Genomic DNA, 25,241 nt, shown 5'->3' on the forward strand with positions numbered 1-25,241 from the left:
GCCCAACAAAATAATCAAAATCGGATTTTTTTTTAATGGAAATTAATATGAACTATAACCTGCAAGTCTGATATATTTTCTTCATGAGCTTAAAATATGAAACCTTCATTGAAGTTACCCCTAAGCCATAAAATTACAAACAAGAACAGTCAGCTTCCATTAGCTTCCTGCCTGATATCCAGAGATGCTAACATACACAGGCAAGACTTACCAGGTAGCAGTACCAGTTCCGTATGTTCCTGTACATCACTGTCTGGGAAAACATTAGATCTCAATAATAACCTTAACACATTTCCAACTACTACTTCATGCTAACGTAATTTATTACATTTAGAATGCTATAATCTAACCAAAGCCAGTGTTTGAACTGCAACATCTTAATAAAATTTCTTTATGTGTATATGTAATGGTTTGAAATGCATACTATCAGGCTGTGAATGATTTTGCAAGTTCTTTTTCTTTGTTTACAGAAGACATAGCCATTTCAATTTTTATCCTGTGACCAAACACATAACCAAACACAACACCAAACACACAAACCACATCTCATTAGTCAGCCCTTGTTTTCTTTTTCATATTTGAAAACTTAAATAAGCAGTTTCTTGAATTCAGCAGAAAGAGAACAAGTTCTAGGTCCTGAAGTGCTGGAGTAATTGCTTGGTACTTGCAAGAATAAGAAATGAATTACCATTACATCCTAACATTTCTTCGTATTAAAAAATTGACAATATATTTCACATAGGGTAAGAACTTTGGGACCCCTCAAGAGTGCCAAAAATAAAGCTGCCAAACTTTCACGGTGATTTCACTGACATGCAACAACACTGGAATACTTATACACAAATGATCATATTTCATGCAAAACAAGTTTCTCAACTTATCTATATTTAAAAGCATTTTTCTACATAAAAACACATGCCATACATTAGATCTAATACAGTACATATATACTGGTTTGTAAAATCACTTCATCTGCTTTACAATGGGTTTCTTTTCAATATACAACTCATATTGGGGCAGTCTCTCCCTCAAATACGAGCTTACAGCTGTGAGGTTACTGTCACAGTGGATGCCTATCCTTTCAAAATAGCTTGCACATGCCCTCAAATTGTGGTCCAGGGACCTGCATAGCTCAGGGGATGGTACATAATTTAATGACTTTTTGTTTTTTTCCTCTGGACAACCAGGATAGTTGACTACCACATCCTATATGAGAATGATGAAATTGTATACACTTATGTATATTGTACAAATACTTTCAGAATTTACCTTGAGAAATTTCTTTAGAAGAAACAGGATTTCTGTCAAGAGGAAAAGGGAAAAAATATTGTATGTCATCTGTAGAAGTTAAATGGCAAGATAACCTTCTCATTATGCCTACAGTTTCTCTTGGCAAAAGGTCTGGTGGGTACTGTGTCATTCTGATTTGCAACTGCTGAACCACTTTGAGACAGGGGAAGAGGGAAAGAGCAGAAGAACACAATATAACAAAACAGATCACATCCAATCATAAATAATTTTGAGAGATCAGAAGAATTGCACATGTATCATTAATTATTTGGAATCTTAGTTTTGCATGGAATGACAAGATTAGTTAAGTGAGAGTATCTTAAAAGCATACAGCACTGACCAGTTACAGACTTGTCTGTATGCTAGTCCCTCCTCCCACCAAGGTAAGACGATACAAAAGAGAAATTCTACCTGTCTTTCAGGACGTACACATATAAAAAAATGTATCTTACACAGTTGAACATTGGGGTGATCAAGCAAACAAAATAAATAAATTTCAAAGTGAAGCCTCTAGTTACAGGCAACTAATACACCTTTTGGATCACTGACAAAGTTGAAGACACAAACTCACTATTCACGAACTTTAATGGTAAGCAAGTCCTATGCCTGTTAATGGACAAACTGTTCTCCGACTGTCTTACAAACCAGCCATTAAATCATCAGGTCATTCAAATGAAAACTTTCAAGGACAAAAAACAGCAGTCACAGACAGGATCTTGGAAGAAATGTAAAGGAAGGGAAAGCAGTAACAAAGTGTCATGATATTGGCACAGTCTATGTCTAGCACCAAGGATGAGATGTCTATCTTAACCATGCCTTAAAACAATTTACAATTTCCAGTCAAGGATTCTCCCCTTTCATATGAAGTATGACTGTCTGCAAACAAAAGTGCCTGTTTCTTAGGAGTGTAGCTAAATCATAAGATAGGATTCTTCCCTTTTCTCTTCCAAATAATCTCCATATTTCTGATACCTTCCACACTGCTTGAGTGGTTCAGCTTTTCCTTGTTTATTCATGCCCACAGCCCCAGCTTCTGTCACCAAAAGGTTAGATGATTCTTCCAAGTCCTTGTCATAAGACTAATTAAAAAACAATATTAAAAAAAAGAAAAAAAAAAAAAATCAGTAACAGATTAAAATTAGAAAAAAAAAAACGACGAAAGAAAAAGACAAAAAAAGAAACACCAAAACACACAAAAAAAACATTAGCCCAAGTGATTAAAACCCTGAAGATTTTATTTTTCTATGTAGTAAGGGTCCCTCGACACAACAGGAAAAAAATATAGGCAACCTTCTGAAAGATAAATTTTCCACATTTGTATGGAAAAGCTAAACAATGCATCAATATTTTTTTAATCAGAAATTATTTAACTGTTCCTACTTCAAATATTTAACAGATCAACATTTAAAAAGATCACATCAGATCACCGTAAAAGTTTGTGAAGTCCTCTATTAAATACTTACTTCTTCAAGGAATTCAATTTTCAAAGAGGACTCTGCACTTTCAGGAACAGTGTCGGGTACTTCTTTTCTAACAACAGATGTCCAATATCTCTTCACCTCTTCAACTATGAAATATAATTAATTTGATGTATTTAATCTTTTTCTGTTCAAGATGCACTTATAGAAATGCAAACTTTTTACTTATTATAAAGTACCATAAAATTCTCCTTTCATTATTGTTACTTTCTTTAAGCAGAAACTGCTAAAGTATGTAACTATTCAGTAATCATAGGAAAAAAAAAAAAATCCAAAAGAAAGTATTTAACAGTTAGATTCAATAAACAGAAGACTGTTACACCTGTTAAGTCATCGACATCATCATCATCGTCATCATCTCCTTCTCTCCCTCCTCCAGTCATAGCCTGATGTACACTCAGTGTTAGCACAGGCCTTAAATCTTTAATGCAACTAACAGAAATTTGATCAACAGGAGCTCTAAAAAAGGAAAAGAAATCAATCTTTAAAAGTCGTCTTTTTTTTTTTTTTTACATATAATACCACAGTCATTTAAAAAAGAAACAAAACACCACATTAGTTACTGCATTAATTCTGAAATAATAAGTCATCAAGTCTGGTTATAATGGTTATCTTATTAAAATAAAGCACTCTCTATACAGTCACCTTAATTCTTGATAATATATCTAATATTTTTAAAGTTTCAATGGAATTTTTGTTAATGCTGTTAAGGATTTCTGACTTTCTATTAGTACCAGTAACTTCAACATTACCTTCTGTATTTCTTAAGCAAGAGTTTCTCCATGTAGCTCAGGCCACCCTTCTTGAATTCAGTTTGGATAGGTTTCTTCATAACAGTGAGATTGGTCTGTACCTCACAAACTCCCACAGATTCTATTAGAATTGTTAAAAAAAAAAAAAAGTATACAGCCATTCAGATTTACAAACTTGCCATATTAGTAGTCTATGCCTAGCTAAGTTTTTGCATCATTCCAAAATTTAAATGACCAGCAGTATTACATTTACACAACACAGTAGAGGCAGCCAATAAAAACTCATTTATTACAGCTTGTCACATAATGGAAGATTACCACATTGGAAATCCCTAACTCCACAGATGAAAGTCCCACCATGTAACAGGAAAGAAGAAGCAAAGAAAAAAAAAAAAAAAAAAAAAAATCAGTATAACACTTTTTGTACAAAAATAGAGGAAGAACGAGCACCATCCAGGGACTAGAGGAAATAGATCAGCTTGCACAAATCCAATCAGAAAAGAGGTTTTTTCCACATTTTTCCATGCATACTTCAACTGATTACATCTTTTCACTGGGACAAAGAAATATTAAGAGCCTGTGGAAGGCAAGCAGAAAATGTACTTTGATACAACATACAAAATCCTGAGCTATGCACATTCCTTGTCTCAGTTAAAAGCCGTGAATTTATGCTTAAACATTACAGTTCACGTAAAAGTCTCATGTGAGAAAAAAAAGTCATGGAAAAGTTTGGGGACACAAGCTAAACAATCTGGCCAGTGCCACAATTCATTACAGGAATTGAGAGAAACACTAATCTGCATGTTATTAAAAAAAAAAAAAAAAAAAAAAAAGAAAAAATATCAGAGGTTGTTGTTAATTTATGAAGAAACACAGAGAGAAAACTTAAGAAGAAACATTTACTATTCTAACAGAACATCTACCCTCACAAAATCTGCTAACTCACCAAAATGGCTCCTAATGTTTTAAAACGCAATTAAAACAGAAAAAAATCATACCTGATAGGACACCACTGGCACACAGTTTTTCTCTGTGATCACGATTACCTTTTCTCCATTGAAGCAAAGCTTCCTGAAAAGACTCTGCAGATTCTTCCTCATTAAATGTACCGTTTAGTAATAATCCCTTGTTGTGATATTCAGTGCTTGTACAGGTTGATGCTGAGGACAGTTCCTGAATCAGTTCCACGACATAATTAATACAGCATTTCTTATTACTCTCCTCAGTTACATACAACAGCAACAATATTTTTAGTATCAGCTATGGAAATGCAGCACCCTGTTTTCTGGGCTTATGATATCTACCCTAGTAATTAAGATACCTCAGTTTTCATGTGGTCTTGCTCACAATTAAATTGCAATGTTCTATCAAAACCAAAATAAGAAAACCAAAAAAGTTTGTCTAAGCAGACACTAAAGAAACATCTAACTTAAATGCCTTTAGTAAGCAGAAAGCAGCAACCATGGATAACCCACATCCTGTGTACAGGATGGATATTATATCAACAGATGTGAATATGCATCAAAGGGCTGTGCAAGTCTGAGAGCCTGATCCCCCCTTGGCACCCTGTGGAAAAGCCTAAGGCCACTCTACCCAAGATGTCCTAAACAATAAAAAGACTTTTTTCAACATTTTTTCCCCCCTAACCTGTACGCACCTCAGCACTGCCCACTGACACTAACAGAGATGAAAACTTGTCTGATGTGACCTGATGCTTGCTATTTACTGTCTTTTGCTCTTGAATAATTTTCAATTCATTCAGATTTATTCCCTTGACGAAGTGATCAACGACTTCCGATTTTCCAACACGCGTATCAGCTTCTGTCTGTTAATGAACCATTATTAAACCATTAATTTATAAATATACTCAAACATTCCACCAAACAGCATATTTAAAGCAGGCAGGTAACCACATATTGAAGAGTGATGATGACATAAGCACACCATAATTTCAGTAATCAGTAGAGTGCAAATGTGTGAGCAAATATTCAATATTCCATTAGGTACTATACCTGACGGAATAGGTGAAGCATTTTATGCAGCACATATCATTTAAACAAATCTATGAGCTATGTACTTTATTAACGAAGTCCTGCTTACTGAACCTTTTCAGTAGACAGAAACACATCTGCAGAGGTCAACAAGAGGAAAATGTCCATTTAAGGGACTAACTGGAATACCAGTTCATACACAAAAAAATAGCCCAGGGAAGTCCAAACTACAAAGAACTAGATTAGTTTGGCTGAAACTGGCTAGAGAAGGAGAATAACAGTTGGGACATTACTGATTGAGACATTACTGATTTGCAACCTTCATCAGAACAAAGAAAATTACTGTGGAAATGTAACATGAGGGTTTTGATTACCACCCCCTGAATTATTAACAAGCAAAACCAAAAAATATTTTATGTTCATTCTCTCCCTATGCCCCCTCCCTATGCGCAGAGGCAGACCAGAAGGAAAGATCGTTTGTCTACAAAATCCTCAAATATGGCACATACTCCTTCCACAAAAGCACAAAAGCAGGAAAGGTACAGGCAGAAAATGCAACAGAACAAGTCAAAGTAGCCATTGCAAAACTAGAATGTGCTCACATCTCCTTCTTTCCACCTACTCTACACTATGATCGACTCAGTGACTTTGCAGCTGCTGTGATGGATATCACAGAAGCATATATTCAAAGAGAAAGGGGAGTTTCTCTGCGAAATTGCCCTTCTCCTTGGCTCATTCTGTTTCCTACGGCACGTGCACTCAAAAGTACATAGCTAAAAATTGTGTTGATTTCTTTTCCACCACACAGAGAAATTAATCTTAACATTACAGAGGAAGTCACATTCCTCTGAAGGAGATAATTTTGTTGGTGTAGTTTAATACATCTGCTCTCTTTGAGCAAGCATACTTGCATTATGTATAGTTCTTTTTAGTACTCTGGCCCACAGTATAAAATAGGAGACCAGTATTTGAAAGGCTCACCCTACTGTGTTACTTGTATAAAGGGCATCAACATCTTCATCGAGATTTTGCTAAATTGCTTCAAAATACCTAAGCAAGAATTGCAAAACTGATTTTAGAAAATACTTGCAAAGCTTATTTGTTCTGGCCTCATCTTAAACTTCCCAGCAGTTTAACTCAGCACTAATTTTCTCCTACTTCAATGCCTAACCAATCGGTTAGGCATCAAAAACATCTACTCCCAAAGCAGCAGCAAGGGAGGGGGCAGGGAAGAGTCCAAGGCAGAAGCAACCTGACCCATCAAGAAAGTGAGAAAGCACTTCTCTGGATTCTCACACTATACTGACTGCCTTGGAATTTTCTATCGCATATTTTCTCTAAAAAACAGCCTTTCCCCCTCACTCTAGATCAAGAAGCGCAGAACCTCACTTGAACTGCAATATCCTTTCCTCCCTTTGAAGAAATGGAATTGCAGCTACTCTTTTCTAGTCCAAATTCAAAAGACACTTTTTGCACCCCTCTGCTTCCTGCACCCTTTTGCTAGTTCCCTTTATTAATAGAGGCAGTTTCTAATTAGTTTTAGGGTAGGACTGGAGAAAAGAGTGAAGACAACAAGGGGGAAGCAGAGAGAATCAAGACAACCAAAGTGGAATCCTCCTGATGCAGATGGAGTCATCACAGCACTCCATGATTCTCTATTTCAATCCTCATATTCTTCCACTGAACCACTCTATCACCTCTAATCCCCACAAATAAACTTCCAACACCTTAATCCAGTTTGTCTACCACCAAAAATGCGATAAGCGGCTTATCCCTTAAAAAAAAAAAAAGTCTAAAAGAGAATGTATTACACATGTCAAGATTTATCATTATCTTACTGCTGCTGCCACCCAGTTTTCAGTTCTAGGCTTAAAAGATCTGCTACAGTCTATTAAAAAAAAAAAAAAAAAAACCAAAAAAACCTAAACAGTCTTCATTTAGATGTGTTTGGTGAAATATTTTTATATCCATGCAAAACAGCTCAGGGAAAGACTTTTATATCCACTGCATAACTTAGGATAGCACATCATCCCCAACAGATTATTTATCACTGGCTTTTTTTCGTTACTCATGGGATGGTGTATCCTTCTGTAACTGCCTTAAATTCTCACCTGAAGTTTTCCACCAAATGATGTAATCTTTCTACTAACATACTATAAGCAAGCATCATTTCTACCAAGATGTATTTATCAGACCAACAGCTTTAATAATTTACTGCATTAAAAGGATCATATTTCTGGGAAGAAAGAATGAGATCATCAAATAAATTCTAGCAGGATAACAGAATGACATATCCAGTGACATTATCAGAGAGCAATATTTGCCTTCATGAAAATCTCATACAGTAGAACTGAAATAGTTAAATCGATTTACATTCACTATCTACCTTTTCTATATTTATGTTAGCTTGCATTCTCTCAATAAAGTAACTTTGATTATTTACAATCATATGAATGAAATATGAATGCAAACATTTTTTCGTAAGAAGTTCTTGACATGGCTTCTTTTTCATTAAGTCCAACTATAAACCAGTCATCATTAACACAAGAATGAAGGAAAATGAAAACAAGCAAATAACATGTATTTGAAAAGGTATTTAAAAAAAGTAAACCATGGAATTAAGCAAAATCAAATCTGGAATAACCTTGGAGAACAAAATACTGGTTTTGCCCTAAAGAGAAAATCCAAAATGCATGTACACTTTGGTCCAAAAAAAGAGTTATTACGACCCATTTATGAAATGCAATCAAACATTATGTATGAGAAATTTAAGTTTGGTACAATTAAGTGTCACGCAATAAATCTAGTAGGAAACTTTACTACCCTAATTATAAAACTATTAAATTTTTATTGTTCCAAAACAGATACGCAACAAAGTTGTGTGTTAGAAGCTGAATATTACTATATTGCATAATAAAATCACCCAGAACTGAGGTCTCCACTGTATTATATAACATTTTACTTTCATCATACTTTATTTCTTGTGAGAGGAATCCAAGTACGAAAGATTCAGGAATGCTGAAAGCGGCATCTGATAGAACAGACACAACTGTAAGTAGAAATTCAAAGTTTCAAGCTTCCTTATAACTACATTTAAATTACACATAACAGATTGCTATTTATACTCACCAGGGTATATAACAGTCTGACTAATGAACAAACACCTCTGGCCATTTTTAGTACTTAACAAAACTTCATTTTCTAAACTGTTTGACATCCAACAATCCAACAATCTGGAAACGTCTCAAACACAGCAATAACAGTATTTCAAAGAGGCTGTGTAAAAAACCTCCTGACCCAGCAATTTCTTACATATTTCCAATCACGTAACACTACCATTGGTTCAATTTAACTCACTTTTCTATGAGGTGTGCATGACTATAAAATCCATCAAGGCACAAGTAAACAGAAGGGCGGGTGGGGAGCAGGCATCAGAAAGTATTGTGATAAAACAGCTATGCTATTTACTTCTATGAAAACTCTTCCTTTTTTTAACTAAAAAACTTTCTACGGAGTAAGAAAGTCACATGTGATTGAGCAACCTGGTCTAATGGAAGGTATTCCTGCCCATGGCAGGGGGGTTGGAACAAGATGGTCTTTAAGGTCTCTTCCAACCCAAATCATCCTATCATTCTATTATATTGTGAAAGTAACCCCTTTTTAACCGAAGCAGTGTGAAAACAATGCCTTGTTACCCACCAGTGTTGTCCTAATCTTACAAGTTCAGGACCTATTATACTTTCTGGGATCACGAATTGAAGCAGCACTAAGGCGGGGGGGGGGATGGGCGGGGGGAAGAGAGAGGGGCGGCATTAAGGAAAAAGCAAATCGTAGTTGAATTCATCATGAAGGTAACGATTTGCAGCCCGCCCGTTTGAGCGGCTGAGCAGAACACTGGACAGGTGCAAGAGCAGCCGTGCCACAAGACACGGAGCAGCCACGACCGGTGGTAGCAAGCCGGGCCTGGCCGCGCAGGGCCGGCCGGGGCCGCGGGGCCGGCGGCAGCATCCCGTGGGGGCGCAGCGCCGCCTGCCGGTGCGGTGCGGCGCGGCCGGGCAGCGCCCGCGGTGTGCTCCTTGCGGCCGAGAGGGCCAGGCGGGGCCGCGGGGCTGCGGCTCCAGGGATCCAGCCCGCCGCTTCCTGGGAACGCACCCACCCGGGGCAGGCGGCGAAAGTCGCCGCAGGAGTTCGGCGGCTGCCGCCCCACCGGTCGCGCCGAGTTCTGAACCTCAGGGCCAGTATATTCATTTTTAGGCAAGCTTTAAGGAAATTAGGGAGTGCGAGAAAATAAAGAATCAAAGGAAGCGAAATCCCGGTGGCTTCGATGCCGAGTATCTTAACCGAAATTTAAAATCCACACGCATGCTTTCCTAAGGAAAACCATTAAAGACACACAAATAAAATACCGGTTCCTCTTGGAGTGTTAGCAGCTCCAACTTCTTTTATTTGCCGTAAAAGCAATACAAATACAACACAGCATGTGTTACAGGGTGAGGGGGCATCTTTATAAGAGAAGAGCTACTTTATTAGAACAGAAGTGTTATTTTCTTATTCATCTACTCTATTTGCAGAAGTTATTTCCCATATCTAATAGTATGGGGCTACATCCCATTTTGGAGGCATGGTTTCCTATTTATACTTGCTAAAAGGCAAGATCTCTTTATTGAATATAAATCACCTCATACTTGATACTACTAATTTTCTATCCTAACATAGCCAAAGCCAGAAAGCAATCAGAATTAAAAATGTGCTTAGCAAAGTATTTAAAATTAATATTCACAGACCACGCAATTTTGCCCTATTTGCCTACAACATTACATCTTATTTTAATCATATGGTAGTGTCCTTTAGTTAAGTAAGAGATGAGTTGTCTTCGATTACATTACCACACTGGGCAAATTAATAAAAATACATCTTAGAAAAAACTCCCTGTGAAAGAACTGGTAACACTTCTGATAACAGAATCATTTAATCTGTTTCCTTGCCATTCAGGTAGATCAGCATATAAAACCTCCCTTTACCTTACACACACGAAGTAGTTATCACAGAAAGAAATCCCAGAATTCAAGTGGATATCACCACTTATTTTGGGAAACATGGGGAAAACTACTATCATGATTTCAATTCCAGAAAGATAAGATATTTAAATAAAGGAGGATCAAATTAATCTCAAATATTCAAGTAATTTTTCCCACTTTTTAAGTTGTTTCACATGCAACAGTCACTATGGCACCTCAAGCTGACCATCTCAGAGAACTCATTTTTCCCAGCAGAACAAACTGCCAGACTAAGGCATTTTAAAAAAATCTTCACCAAAAAACCACTAAGGCTACAAATTCAAGTGAACTCCTTGATTTGATCATTTCAAAGTAGCAATACTGCCATCAAAATGATTCCTTGTTACGGAAAGGGCAGAGGCAGCTAGTATACCACCTTCCACAGACTACCACAGCATTGCATTGCACAAGAAAAGCTGATGTACAAAAAGTGTTTTAGGGATGCACGAATGTATTTCCATTTTCCTTCTCTTCATGAAGGAGCCTGGCAGTGAATTACAAGTCAAAGAGCTTGTCTGTACAGACCACACACAGCTTACAGCCTGGACAAACCCAAGGTAATTAATTTTACAACATATTATCCTAGATAAAATACATGTGTCTAGATATTGCTACAAAGCTACTATATATACACACATTATATTCTGTTGCTATAGACTAATTTTTAAACCATTTACTTACCAGCAGGGCACTCTTAATTTCACATGGTCCATGTGCCATCCCCTTCGCTTCAGATTTTTTATGAGCTGCAGCACTTGCCATTTCACACTTCAATGGTTCTTTCACTGGCTCTGGAAAAACAAACAAAGCAACCCCATATTCCAGTCTCTAATTCCTTTATTGTTTAAGAACCAGACTCCACCAGGAGTTGGTGAGGTTTTAATTAGTTAAGAAAGATGTCTTTACCTTGGATCTGTTCTTTGAGAATTTGCCACTTCACTTTTCCTGAAGAAACCTATACAGAAGAATATTTACATATATATCTAAGGTGCTAATGAAAATGAGCAAAAGTGTAACTTCTATAGAATTAAAATGCTACTGCTCCTAGGAAAACAGCTCTACTTATAGCTCATGGCTGCTATTAAGCCTGTGACCAGCTTTCCTCCCCGTTCATGAAATGTTATCATCCTTGCTTATACAGCCAGGCATGCACCAAGTGTTTTCCACTCACGTAGACCTACAGAACATTCACAACCGCAGTGACTTAATCTCAAATGTCAACCAGTGAAGTCTACTGCCCATATGATTTACACATATACCTACCTATACCTACGCCTATAGGGGAGGTGTTAGTTTGTTTTTCTCCTGCTTCTCCCCATTACCCTTCCATGATCTAGCACCCCAGTAATACTAAAATTAATACTAAATATAAAATTAATAATTTTCAACATTTTTGCTCCTCATTTTTTGCCAGCAGAGTCCATACTACATACTCACTTACATCCCACCACCTCTTATTCATCTGCAGGCATTTTAATTTTGCCCTTTTGAGAATTCTGCCCCACACGTCATCTCCTTAGCCAACGCAGCTGAAATCTGAAGTCTTTGAAGTAGTAACAGCTCTGAGTTACTTCTCTCAAAGAAAGGGAAGAGGTGGGTTAAAAGGAAACCTTTTTGTTCTGATCCTCTCTTCTGCTCACAGGAAAGCAAGCAATTTTATTGAAATTGAGAGTGTTGGCTGCAAAGACCTTCACACCAAACCACTGCTGCTGCTTCAAAAGACTTCAAATAGCAACTGTGACTGCTTAGTCTGAAGTCATCACTGTCTGTTTTTCTCTTCAGACTTATATAAGCTTTATTCAGCTAGTTTCAAACGGCCTCTCTTAATTAAGAGCTCTCATTTCAACATAGCATACATAGTGTGGGTTCCAGGAAAAAAAAAAATTGTAAGATAAAAACTCTCTTTTTATGTCCCACTCAGTCCAATTTGTATGCCCCTCCACACACATCAACGTCTGTCAAAGGAAAGAAGTATCTCTAAGTTGAATTAGTTTGGATTTGGGGATCCCCTACAGATTTTTTCATCCTAATTCATGGCACAACTAAAGAACATAAGCTCTGTTATCGCAATTGGTATTTTAACAGCACTCATGAACATAGATACACCTAATGCTTGCTTCCATGATGTATAAAGCCTCAAGGACAAAAGCCTAAGCTATTAAAATAATGAATTCCTTTCACCAGAGAATGAAATATAAGACTAGGTTATTACAGTTGGAAGTGATAACACTCCCTACAAGGTCCAAACTGCAACTACTTACAAATTCGACTAACTTTCACCATTCCTATACACCTGCCTTATTCTTAGTAATTTTTGAGAGTTTGAGCAAAATTGCCCTAGTTATTTCCAAAAAGAAATGAGGGGAAAATACCCCATTGTGCACATATTAAAAAGAAAACAATTTTTGCAATGATTTAGCAGGGAGGTTCTGCATCCCTCCTTTTAGGTCTGAGCAAGGACGTTATAGAACAGGAGTCAATTGATAAGCCTAATCCACATTTTAAAACACTCAGAAGCATTCAGTCACAGTCCAAGAGAATGGATTTAGTCCAGCTGTCACCCAAGAAAATGCTTCAAAGATCTGTTTAACCCACACTTGACCAACTAGCATCAGTCCTCAGGGGATGAATGTAGGGTCTCAGTCTCGTTCTGCACTTACTGAAAGAAATCCGGAAGCATCATAATAAAGATTATAGGACATGCAGAAGTAAGGAGGAAGAAGGGGAAGAGAATGAACCAGAGTCATATGGGAGTTCTACTGTGAACCATTATGTGTTGACTGAATTAAAGAATACCTTTAACAGTAGTATGTTTTAATGTTGTGTGCCTTACTTATAGCATTTATCTATGAAGATAGAGAACTTGAGCTCAAAACTGCATGTGAAGCCTTGTATTTCAGATTCGCAATGGACATCAGACATTGGAAAGACAGGCTCCTGATGACATGTATCACTACCAAATTAGGCTCTTACAATATTAAATCCATAGAAGCAATTATAATTAGCTATCTATTGCAATTAAAAAAAACAATGTATCACCAGACAGAATGTGATGTTCTTCCAGCTCAAAGGGAACCATAAGCTTAGCATGGAAGAATAAACAATCAGAAATTTTACTCAGAAGGTGCTTAACCTTTTATTTTTACAGTATTTAAAATTCCCGTGTCCCATAGCATAAATCTAGTTCTAAAGCTTCTTTTTCAAATAGTTTTATCTGCAATTATACTGATAGTTTACTACCTTATTATTGTTTCCTTTGCTTCTTGACAAAACTCGGGCTTGGGTGGTCACTAGTCCTGCCCGTCCAGATTTCCAATGGTAAGCACTTGATGTCCTACGAACCAAGAGCAAGAAAGAACTTACAAATTACATCTTCTATAAGCAACAGAAGCATAAAGGTTTTCCTTCATGTTCTTAAATAAAAACAGCACATCACAAAAATTAACTACTTGTATACAGGATCATTAATTCCTCAAATCACAAACATCTTCTTTCCATTGAAACCTGCTTCACATCTACTTTAATAGTAGTAAATATATCACACATGTAAGAAAGTACTGAGACCATCAAATTGGTCTAAACTTTTAAATATAAGAAAACCCCATCAATTCTCTAAGATTGGTTTTAGAAGAATAAAAAAGTAACACAAGTACACTTTAGATAAGTCTTCATTGTCCCCATTTACTCTAGGGCATTCATCCAGCACAATTAAAATGCAACATCTTCTAATAGGCCAAGAACACACACTTTAATTCACTGAAATTAAGATTTCAGTGAATATCAGTTTAGATATTAACTACTTTGACAAACATGGAAGGTAGTGGGGAAGAATTTAAGACTAAGGGACATAAAGCAGTGATTTTCAACTTTAGCACACTGCATAATACGTTATTGCATAATATTGAGCAAGTATTCAAATGACTGTCTACTTTGTTTTACAGAAAACCAAACACAGAGTAAAACAAACTAAAGCATAGATAACAAAAGGTACGGAAAACATGTAGGAAGGAAGAGGGATGATCTTTCCACCAGTGGTGCAAATGCCATTGATTCCTGTCATTTTAACTCACCATAACGCTACCGGGGTTTGCAGGCACAACAAGGCTATGAGAACAATGTAAGAACTACTGCATAAGAACAATATGGGGGGAAAAGTGCCACAGAGCACCTGGAAAACACTACCCCAACAGCTCAAGCAAAATTTTACCAAGCTGCAAACAGCAAGCCCTTAGCATTACCAAGACTAAGGCACCAAAGTATCCAAGGCACTACTCATATCTCCAGTGACAAAGTATGTCAGGCAGAAATACAAAGAAATGGAAGCAGATGTTGCAGAGATTTGCTAACATTCAGAGGGAGCCAGCAACAGAGCTGAGAGATTTGAACTCCGACCCTAGCACTTGATTGATTACATTATGCTTACTTTCCAAGCCATGTTTTCCATCATACAGAAAGTATCTTTCTGAGAAGCTACACAGATGCATGCAAAACCAGACCAAAGCAATATTAAGAACAGCATCCTCTTTAGAAACTTCAGAAATAACACTGAAATAGCACAAGTGAAACTACTTTCTTTCTCCTGCTTTAAAACTAAGGTGACAAATCCCATCAGACAGTGGAAAAAGGGAAAAGAGGGAACAAATGAGAAAAATGCTGCTGAAAGAATATCCCTACCAGGAAGAATTTGTTAGTTTACTTCTGAATAAATAAATAAATAAAATTTTCACATGGAAGTTTAAAAATAAGAAAGCCATAGTTTATCAAAGCAAGTTTATCATTGGGAAGAAGAATTGAAGAGAGAAGACTAAACGCTACTGTGAATTCCAAACTTTCCTCCAAGGTGTAGAGGGAGCATCTTATTGGACTCTTTTTTTTGAAATAGAAACTTAACCTACTTTCTCTCTTCTTTTTCTCTGTTCATGTTTGACTGTAGTTGCTGTAATTTCTTCTCCATCTCTTCATTTTCCATTTCTAAATGCGCTTTCTCCAACTGCAATTCTCTAACAGTTCTGGAGGAGATAAAGTAGTAAAATATTCATTAGAAATTACATGGAAGACTGTAAGGTACCTGAAGAAGTTTAAAGTATAAAAAAAGAAAAAAAAAAAAAAAAAAAAAGATGAAAAACTTGTCATTAAAGGCACATCACCCTTTTATCTCCCAGCAAGACTGAAAACAGTTCTGGAAAATTTAGGGCAGGTCAAGTGGACCCAAGATTACCTCATCGCAGAGGAGTATGCTGACAGTGATATGGCTACTCCAAGATAAGCTTTAGAGTAGCCAATATAACAATTGTGTCTATATTTGGAAACGTTTGTGTCTTTATATTAAAATTAACTATCCCAGTGAATTCTTTAGTATTGCTTGTTTTCAAATATATATGTTAGATATACAGAGTTATAAGGCCTATAACTTACTCAGAAAGTACATTAAAGCCTAAGAAAAGAAAGGTTTAAGGATAAAAGGGAAAATTCTAGAAAAGAATTATTCTTCTTGCTCTTACACAAATAAGCTCTTCTAAGTAATGTTGTATTAAAACTTATAAAAAATTATGAAAAAATATCTCTACCACAATTAGATAAAATGCACTTACTTTGCTTTTAATCTCACTGAGGTTCCAGGTTTTGAGCCTGGGAGTATTACAAAATCATTGACGTTCATGATAACCACTATAACCTCTTCTAAAAAAAAGAAAATTTCAATGAGCTATAGTTAGCAGTCTGTTGAAATGGGAATTCAATTTAAATTAAAACAATAAAAACTTGTTACAAATCCAAAAATAGTGTATAGGAGAGAAACCGAGCACAAAACTTGTTTATATGAAGCACCAATAAAAATTCTAGAGCAACTTTAAATTAAATTTAACTGAAAGAAAAACTTTTTATTACATTTATGATACCCGGGGAAAGATTTACTTGTCTGTTTAATTTGGGCAATTCCCTAAAGTTCAATGAAAGCAGTTTAATATTAAATAAAATGTGGCTTCCTTGAACCAGATCCACAGAAAGCACAGAGAAGGAGAAAATTTTATCAATGGCTGTGTAGTCAAACCATCTCTACTGATCTGGAAAGATAAGTGCCTTGTGTCATATACAAACTGATATAAAAGAATATGGTTACTTGCAGAGCACAGTTATTCCCTACTCTCAAAACTCCAAGACAGCAGTATTTTAAAGACAATTTTTTTCCCCAGTTTGTTAAATGCTCTTCCAACAAGCAAGTTCATACAGCATAGAAACAAAACATGTTTCTTACTGTGCCTGAAAAGCCAAGCACTCCATTCTTTCTTGCAATTTCAAAACAATTATTCTTTTATCACATCTTAAGACAAACTAAGGTTCTATTAATTTTTAATAGAAGAAGGTTCTTCTATTGGTGAAGGCGTGCTAGCAGGACTAGTGCATGTAGACAGGCAGGGATAAGATATGGTTTCAATGTAGCCCAAAGACTACTTAATAGTAAAAACAGAGGTAAATGACAGAAGCCAGATCACCAAGCTCAAGTAGGGGTACAAGTTAATTCATATACATGTTTTTTGTTTGGTTTTTTTTTAAACAAACTTTAACCTATTCCACTGGAAGCAAATATTTAAAGAGATAACTTAAAAGTGTGATAGTATCAGAGATAAAACAATCTTCTATAAAGATTAAGGAATACAGTAATACTGGATGGGAAAAAAAGTGTCAAATTATAGATATTAGGGGCTATAGACAGAGAGATGGCAATCTAAAACCTGAATTGTTCTGGGAAAAACAAAATACATTAATTTAATAGCTATTAGAACATCACCCTACTTTTTTTGTAAAAACAGGCATTAAGCACTAGACTAAACACTGAGGTGTTAAACATTCAAAATTAAATACATCCCATTCAAGGAAATATGAACACTTCTGTTATAGGACATCCTTAATTCCCCATGAGGGACTGCCACGGAAGCCCCATGGGCTGTTGGGACTGCCACGGAAGTCCACCAATGGCAACGACTACTGTAGCAAACCCAAACTCCTCAGAAACAAACTGTATATTTGAAAACAGACTTGTTAGTTAAATATAGACAAGAGTTTCCTTTTCCTTTGTGCTTTTTTTTTAATGATTCCACTTTCTCTTTCTAATACAAAAGACAACGTTCCAGTGAGGCAAAGCAACTCATCAACATAAATAAAGCATTAACTATCCACATCTTTTCTGCCTGCTCTTCTACACACCCCAGTACTCAAATTCCATTACTCTAGCAGACACGTCAGTGCTGCTAATGGATATACAGTGCAACTGAACAAAACAAGAATTGGTGTTTCAGCTAACTAAAACTGAAGTCAATTTTAAAGCCTGCATTGCCAAATGAACACAAATTCCATATACCTTCTCTCTTAGCCTAGCTCAAATTTCTTCCTAATCAGTTTAAAGACAGCTTTATAACTTAAAGACAGATGATGCAGTTTATTTCAAACTACAGGAGTTGAACTAGAGAAGTCTAAATTCCAACAGCTTTCTCACATCAATAAACCCATAAAATCCAAAGAGATACTACCATGTATGTACTAGCTCACATACAATTGTCATAAGCAGGCACACAGATTTCACACCAGACTGACTCCTACCCATTTACCAGTAATTCAAACCAAACTATTTTCTTTGAAGAATTCTCAATGTAACAAAGAAGTTGTCTCTCACTGCTGTCCACCCATTTGCTATTAATTACATCATCTGAGACTGAGACTTCTGGTCTTTCCAAACGTTTAACGTTTCACCAATTACAAAATAAATAAGTAATAATAATTTAAAAAGTGACATTAAAAAACCAAAAAAGGACACAAACTTTGCTTGCCCTGTAAATCTGCTCCTAATAGCTAGCCTAAATCCAGCAGTCAGGTGTACTAATGTAATCTCACTCTCTCAGGATAGACTCTTATTCTCCATGCCCCTTTACCCATGACATCAACCATTTCTAACTTCACTTCTTATTTTTAAACAAAACATCCTTTTCTATGTTTAGTACCATACCACAGACATAAAGTAAGATCATGAAAAGCAGATTAAACCAGCTAAATGATACTTTCCATAAGTTGTTTTCCCATACTTGACAATTTTGTCACACATTAGAAAGATGTATTGTCCCAATGACTCTGACAAGTCAACACCTGTTTCTACCAGTTTAAGCAAGAACTGTGATGTCAATTATATTTTAAGTAACTTCAAACAGAAAGGAGTAACATATTAGTCTCTGTCTCTTCATGCAATCTACAAAAAAAAACCCTAAAAAAAAAAAAAAATCACATTACCAAATATGTTTCATGAGATAAATGCTGTATCAGCCACACTGTATAACTACAGCAATTGCCCTGTGAACTCCTGCATTTGCCCAGAAGTAGGCAAAACCAGTGAAGAAGCAGGTGGTGATAAGAACGGATGAATAAATGGAGCAAAGTCAGTACTTGCCTTTAATGCTTCTATCAAACTCTGATCTCTGCTAAGCAAGGCTCACAGATTTCAACCAGAAGACAGCTTTAGGCAAACACAGAGCAATGCCCAAGCCAAGACGGAAAAAAAAAAAAAAAAAAACCAAAAAACAAAACAAAACAAAACAAAACAAAACAAAACAAAACCCTCATGTCAAAGCAATGGGCTTTTTGTTTGTTCGCTACCGATGGCTCTGGTTTTTTTGGAAGACTGATAGAAGGTAAGAAAAGACGGGGAAGAAGGAAACTGCCCAGAACTGTAACCTAAAACCAGAAAGACGTAAGGACGGGGGGAGGGACGATAAAGAGAAAAGTACAGAAGATGAATACAAACTCATGCTGTAAGGGTGCGTGGTGAGGGCAGGGTTTGGGGCACTCCCACCTGCTCCCAAATACTCTCTCGGCCCTTCGGCACCGGCCTCGTGGCGGGCGCCAACCCCCGGGCGGGACCCTTCGCCCATGAGGGGAACCCCCAGCGGCTCGATGGGCCGTAGCCGCGCCACCCCGGCCCCGACACAGCCTTGGGCCTCCGCCCCCGGGTCCCACCGGACCCGGCGTCCCCCCGGCTGCCGGCGAGGGCTCGCTCCCAGGCTCACCGCCGCCGGGGACCGGTGCGGTCTGGTGTTACTCCCGGCCCCCGTCCTCACCGCTGCCGCCGCCCGCGCCGCCCCGCGCGCATAGCCACCACCGTGCGCCGTTCCCATGGCAGCGCGGGTTGAAGGAGAGTCCATTAGACGCTGCACGGCTGGGACGTGGCGAGAGACGAGTCCGTGGGGCGGGGGGAGAGGCCTCCGCCTTCCGCCGGGGGTGCGGCCCCGTCCTGCCCAGCCGAGCTGGGGCAGGGGCAGCCTGTTGCGCTCCGGCTCCTCTGCGGGTGCCTGTAAGGCGCCATGGGCGCATTTAGGTGAATTCAAACCCCAAGCCAGCACAGCCGCCTGTGAGGCGCAGGTGTCCAGGCCAAGGGCTGCCCCACAGGCTCCAACCCGGCAGACATCCCCATGGGTGGCCCAAGAGCCCCACACTCCAGCCATTGCTGGAGAGGAGCAAAGGCAGACCCTCCTCACTCCTGCTCCCTACAGCTGGCTGGGCCTCTCAATTTTTCATTCACTGGCTTTAAAGCTGACCCTCAAACTCCCTTTGCATCACGTGGAACCGGTTCTGTTGCTGGTACACACACCATCAACAGCCGTCGGGCCACAGGGCAAGAACGACACCCTCCAAAAATCCTGTGGTACACCAATGCATTTACAGGACGTCTACCCCCTGACTTGTCAGTTTTCAAGGTGTACTTTCTCCACTTTTTTTCCCCACGATAACTGCAAAGGCTTTTCTGCAGTGAGAAACAAAAGTACATGTCTGGTGTTTTCACACTACTGCATGGGGTAATGGTTGTATGAACTGCATTCTCAGCAGAAGTGGTAGGGGATGCCCTGAAAAGCATGGCAAGGGGGAAATTGCGTCCAATTATGTTGACTGCCTTCCCATTCTAGCTGAGTCAGAGTTAGCTTAGATCTGCCTTTCAGTAGATAAACCCAATTGGTATGTGGCTGTGGTGCAAAAGGAAGCCATGACATAGAATCATAAAGTCATAGAATGGGCTGGGTTGGAAGGACCTTAAATTAGTTCCAACCCCCTGCCTCAGGCAGGGACATCTTCCACTAGACCAGGTTGCTCAAAGCCCCGTCCAACCTGGCTTTGAACACTGCCAGGGATGGGGCAGCCACAGCTTCTCTGGGCAACCTGTGCCAGCGCCTCAGCACCTTTACAGTAAAGAACTTCTTCCTTATATCTAATCTAAATCTCCTCTCTCTCAGCTTAAAGCCATCCCCTCCCTTGTCCTATCCCTTCTAAAAAGCCCCTCTCCAGCTTTCTTGTAAGGCCCCTGTAGGCACTGGAAGCCGCTCTGAGGTCTCCCCAGAGTCTTCTCTTCTCCAGGCTGAACAAGCCCAGCTCTCTCAGCCTGTCTCCATAGCAGAGGTGCTCCAGCCCTCAGAGCATCTTCGTGGCCTCCTCTGGACTTGCTCCAACAGGTCCATGTCCTCCTTATGTTGGGGGCCCCAGAGCTGAACCCAGTACTCCGGGAGGAGTCTCACAAGAGCAGAGTAGAGGGGGAGAATCAGCTCCTTTGGCCTTCTGGTTATGCAGCTTGTGATGCAGCCCAGGATACAGTTGACTTTCTGGGCTGCAAGCCTCTCCCCAGCACCCATACTGCTTCCGCTGCAAGTCTTCACATCTCCTCTCAACCTTTTTTCCCAAAGCCACTGCAAAACATGCAAAACATCTTTGTATCTGTGGTTTTCTTTGTTTTTATTCTAACTTCTTATTTATTCAGAACTTGTCTCTGGAGGAACCAATATACTGTTCCTGCTGATTTAGTGCCATGCTTTAAGCAGCTAAATTTAAATCAACCTTCCTGAGTGCAAGGAGGATTTGAATAGCTTTTCATACAAGTTATTCCATTATCCACTGCTAACACTAACTTTTAGTTATTGCTCAGTACCCTAAGAGCTTCCTTGTGACATTTAATTTTTCAGAAAAGCTCTATCTATGCCCACCCTGTAGATATGTGCAGTTGTAGTTCATGCATCGCTTCTTGGCTATTACAGAGCACATATTTATGTATCTGCCAATAAGCAATAATTCCCATGCCATTCCCTCAAAGGATACCTAGAGTGCATGGTAAGATAATATTTTTTTAACCAATCATATTTTTTCAGTTTATTTGCTTCAAGTCTTCAAGTTTATTTGCTTCCAATTTTGGTGGTAGACCGTTATTTATAATTGATGCTTCTTCAGGGAAAAAAAACAGTCTTGACAGAAAACTTGGCATTTCAGGAAAAAGCACTCTGTTTATGATCCAGCCAAGATTTAATAAGTGCAAAGTATAATCTCTTTGAAATTCATCCACTCTAAGCTGAATTTCATTTGGAAAATTTGCATTTGTCCAATACGTATTCAAGCTAGGAAGCACAAAATAACTTACACCGTTTTTCTTGACTACATAATCTGTCTGGCAGTAATTTTCCTTCATCATCCATTGTGGTTACAGTACAGTTTTCAAGATTTTACTCAGCCAGGCAATTTGCATTGAGAGCCTGTAGAAACATGTATGGATTTTTTGATCTTGAGAAGGAACTATAGTTTGCATCATGTATATCAATCTAAAAATATGTCCTAATGGTCTCTTATTTGAAACAAATTTGAAGTTGTTTTCTGTTTGACCAAAAATGTTTGGTGTAGAAGTAGAAATTAATTATTTTCTCTTTTAACAAAATATTTCCAATGAGCATGCAAACTGAAGCCAGCTTAGGCTCTCTTACCTGGCAGTAGATGAGTACTTCAGACCAAAAAGGGACATAGGCATCAAGAAAAAACAGTCTTTTTAGAAGATGCTTACACGCACATTGCCTTTAAAAAGAACAAGTTTCTGAATACAGCAGAGGCTGTATCATTCTAAACCCCTTCTGCCCTGTCTCAGTTGTAACAGAGCAGAGCGGTGCCCACTTTGTAACCATGCTATTAGCTACAGCTCATGTGTGTTCTGGACGTTATTTGAAACACTGTTTTGTAGCAGTTAAACATGTTCTTTCCCATAGGAAAACCATATTGTTAGTAGACACGTAAATACAATTCTTCATATCATATATTCTATAATAATGCCTTAGAGAGGCATTGTACATGGGATAGTTACCTATTATCTTTAAAGAATGTAAAAGTAATACATTATTCTAGATAAATTATGTTCCAATCATTGTTACAATACTCAAGTCTACTTTTAATTACAAAGAGTCCACTAGGAAAAATGCAAGACTTTCCTTTTGGTTTATATGTAAGATAATTTTCTGGAAAAAAAATTTGCATTCAGCTTCCAAAACTTACATGATTCATATTGACTTTTTGAGCTCTGGATCAAGTACTTCAGTTGGAAGAGTATCAAGAGCCTGCTTCATATGAAGTGTGGACTGTTAGATTTATGTACATGGGAGATGTAGTAATGTAGAATTTGATGCTGGCATTCTATACCTCACCGTATTTGTAATTAGATTATGTAAGTTTCAACCATTTTATGTGTCCTCTCTGGTGTTCATTTCTATTTTTTTGTTTCATTTACTTAAATCTGATTTTCATAATCAAATATAATTTCATATTTTTGCAATCAACTTTCACAAATGTAGATCACACAAAATAAAGGAGTGCATGCCTAATTTCTTCCAGAGTCACTTTTTTTGAAAGTAAATGTAAAGTTTATAAGGGAAAAAAAACCCCACCAAAACCAAAACCAACCTGAAATTCAACTAAAATCCATCTGGTGGAGTTGTGCTATAAGTTATAAGCCTTCTGTGTTTCTTAAGACTATTCCTGTTGCCATTATCTACCTTTGTTCTCATACTGCTCTTGACAACAAGGGAAACCAGATTTGTTTACTTTGTGGGTTTTCTCTATTCAATCCATATTAAAATATTTTTAAACGGTTTTTGAACTCTGTATTTAAAGCTACAGTTAGAAAGAACACCCGAGCACAGAGGCAAGAACCTTATCAAGAATGACTTCCAGGGTTTTTTTCCAACACACATTCCTATTTCAATTTCCAATCCCTTAAGTTGGTTTAAAGCTTCAGGTTCAAACAAAATAAAAGACTGTTTATTCCTATTGGAAGCAGCTTTTACTGCATCAGGACTGAGGAACTCCAAAACTCTCAAGAGGTTTTCAAATGGATTTCCTCTTTAACTTTAGGTAAAGTACATAGGACTTGGCCCACTCATTGCAGAAATGCGGAGCTGCAGGATGCATGAGAAAATAAGATTCTGTTGAGTTCTGTCCTGGGCAGCTTACAGATGGATTAAGACCAGGCATTTGGCCATTCCATCATGTTACCTGACCACACTTGCATACCGTAAGGCTCAGCTGTCAGGATAGATGACTGTTACACAGTTTGTGGCTGTCAGGCTTGATTTGGCCGATTTTACTTCCATCCAGCCATTCACAGTCACTGCATGCCAGTCTGGAGAGGTGGGCTGGTGGAGGAAGTTGCCAATGGAGGAGAGAAGGCTCCTTTTCAGAAAAGCCACACTTCTCATCCTTCCTGCATCTGTGGTGGGCTGTAGCACCAGCACACCTATGTCTCCCTGGCAAACAGCGAGACACCATCTCTCGGGAAGGTGTCTCCCAGACCCAAGATGTTAATACTGAAAACAAAGAAGGAACAGAAAATATAATTCTGTTTTTTCTCAAGCTCCTTTTGTTCACTTTCTACAAACATTCATGCAGTTCAAATTCCATTTTAATGAATATTTACCAAAAGCCAGTTTTAAAATCTCATAAACCAGTATTTGCAGGAAATTAATCTCAAATTTGCTCTGGAGCAGCTTGTTCTTATGAACAGGCAAGAAATGGAAGTAACATCATTTCACTTACCTGACCATGCACTACTAAGAGACTTTCAATAAAATCAGGGTATTTTTAGTATTCCGGAGGAGACTGCATTAGTTATTAGTTGTGGATTATTTGCTCCATTTTGTCATACAGCAAAAACCTTGTTTTCTCCAATTTTAGCAGCAGATACCTATATGGAATGGAAGCAACCAATCAGTCAGTTGTGAAGCATATTGTACTTTTTGTCATATCAGATCCCATTTAACATGGTCTGGAGTATTAAAGCTATTTAAATGCAGGTCAACCCCTGAACAGCATAATCCCCTTTGCTTGATAGGAGAGAGCAGGTTAAAGTATGCTGGGAAGACAGGTTGCATGTTTAAGGAAGACGGTGGTGGAAGCACGCCAGTTAGCCAAGGAGCTTAGTTGGCCCTCGTGGTCAGTGAGCCGAAGCTCATGCTCCATGTCATAGAATACTCCAGCTTTTCAGCTTGTCACTCAGTAAAAACCCTGAGATCAAAGTGTATTACATGTCTGGTTTACTGTCAAAACTGTCTTTTGCACTTCACAGAACTCCAGGGCTACATTGTCATGTTCAGTAATTTTTTAGCATTATTCATAAATAAGGATTTCCTTGCTTAGCCAGAGCTCCTTGTTTGATTAAAAACCTTGGGATCAACCTTGGGCTCAGCTAAGCACACATAGAAAGGATCTCAAAATTGCACAGAGGAATGCATGTCGAAGCATCGGAGTTTAACTGACAAAAAGAGATACTGTTGACCTTGAGGAGTGGTGTGAAGACTAGGTAATTAATTTGCGCTTACAAATGTCTTGACTGGTGCCTTT

General features: G+C 38.2%; 1 protein-coding gene across 13 annotated transcripts in view; it reads right to left on the reverse strand.

The window, feature by feature from the left end:
- Positions 1-19,809, reverse strand: part of ZBBX (zinc finger B-box domain containing) — a 61,802-nt gene extending 41,993 nt beyond the window's left edge. For 3 of the 13 annotated variants that reach the window (XM_030495564.1, XM_030495557.1, XM_030495556.1), the window contains exons 1-14: positions 19,357-19,513; positions 16,160-16,247; positions 15,464-15,577; positions 13,809-13,902; positions 11,475-11,523; positions 11,250-11,359; positions 5,178-5,345; positions 4,519-4,693; positions 3,521-3,641; positions 3,091-3,227; positions 2,754-2,857; positions 2,263-2,369; positions 1,270-1,301; positions 212-253 (exon numbers count right to left, since the gene is read on the reverse strand). In XM_030495564.1, the coding sequence (XP_030351424.1) occupies positions 212-253; positions 1,270-1,301; positions 2,263-2,369; positions 2,754-2,857; positions 3,091-3,227; positions 3,521-3,641; positions 4,519-4,693; positions 5,178-5,345; positions 11,250-11,359; positions 11,475-11,523; positions 13,809-13,902; positions 15,464-15,577; positions 16,160-16,247; positions 19,357-19,483 (1,468 nt within the window). In that variant the 5' untranslated portion in view covers positions 19,484-19,513. Of the gene's footprint in view, positions 1-211; positions 254-1,269; positions 1,302-2,262; positions 2,370-2,753; positions 2,858-3,090; positions 3,228-3,520; positions 3,642-4,518; positions 4,694-5,177; positions 5,346-11,249; positions 11,360-11,474; positions 11,524-13,808; positions 13,903-15,463; positions 15,578-16,159; positions 16,248-19,356; positions 19,517-19,618 lie in introns of those variants that run through there. The other 10 variants (XR_003992751.1, XR_003992750.1, XM_030495562.1 and 7 more) reach the window with 9 other exon arrangements.
- Positions 19,810-25,241: the final 5,432 nt, after the last annotated feature.

The sequence above is a fragment of the Strigops habroptila genome, chromosome 8 (genome assembly GCF_004027225.2).
Source record: "Strigops habroptila isolate Jane chromosome 8, bStrHab1.2.pri, whole genome shotgun sequence".
Lineage (NCBI taxonomy): Eukaryota > Metazoa > Chordata > Aves > Psittaciformes > Psittacidae > Strigops > Strigops habroptila.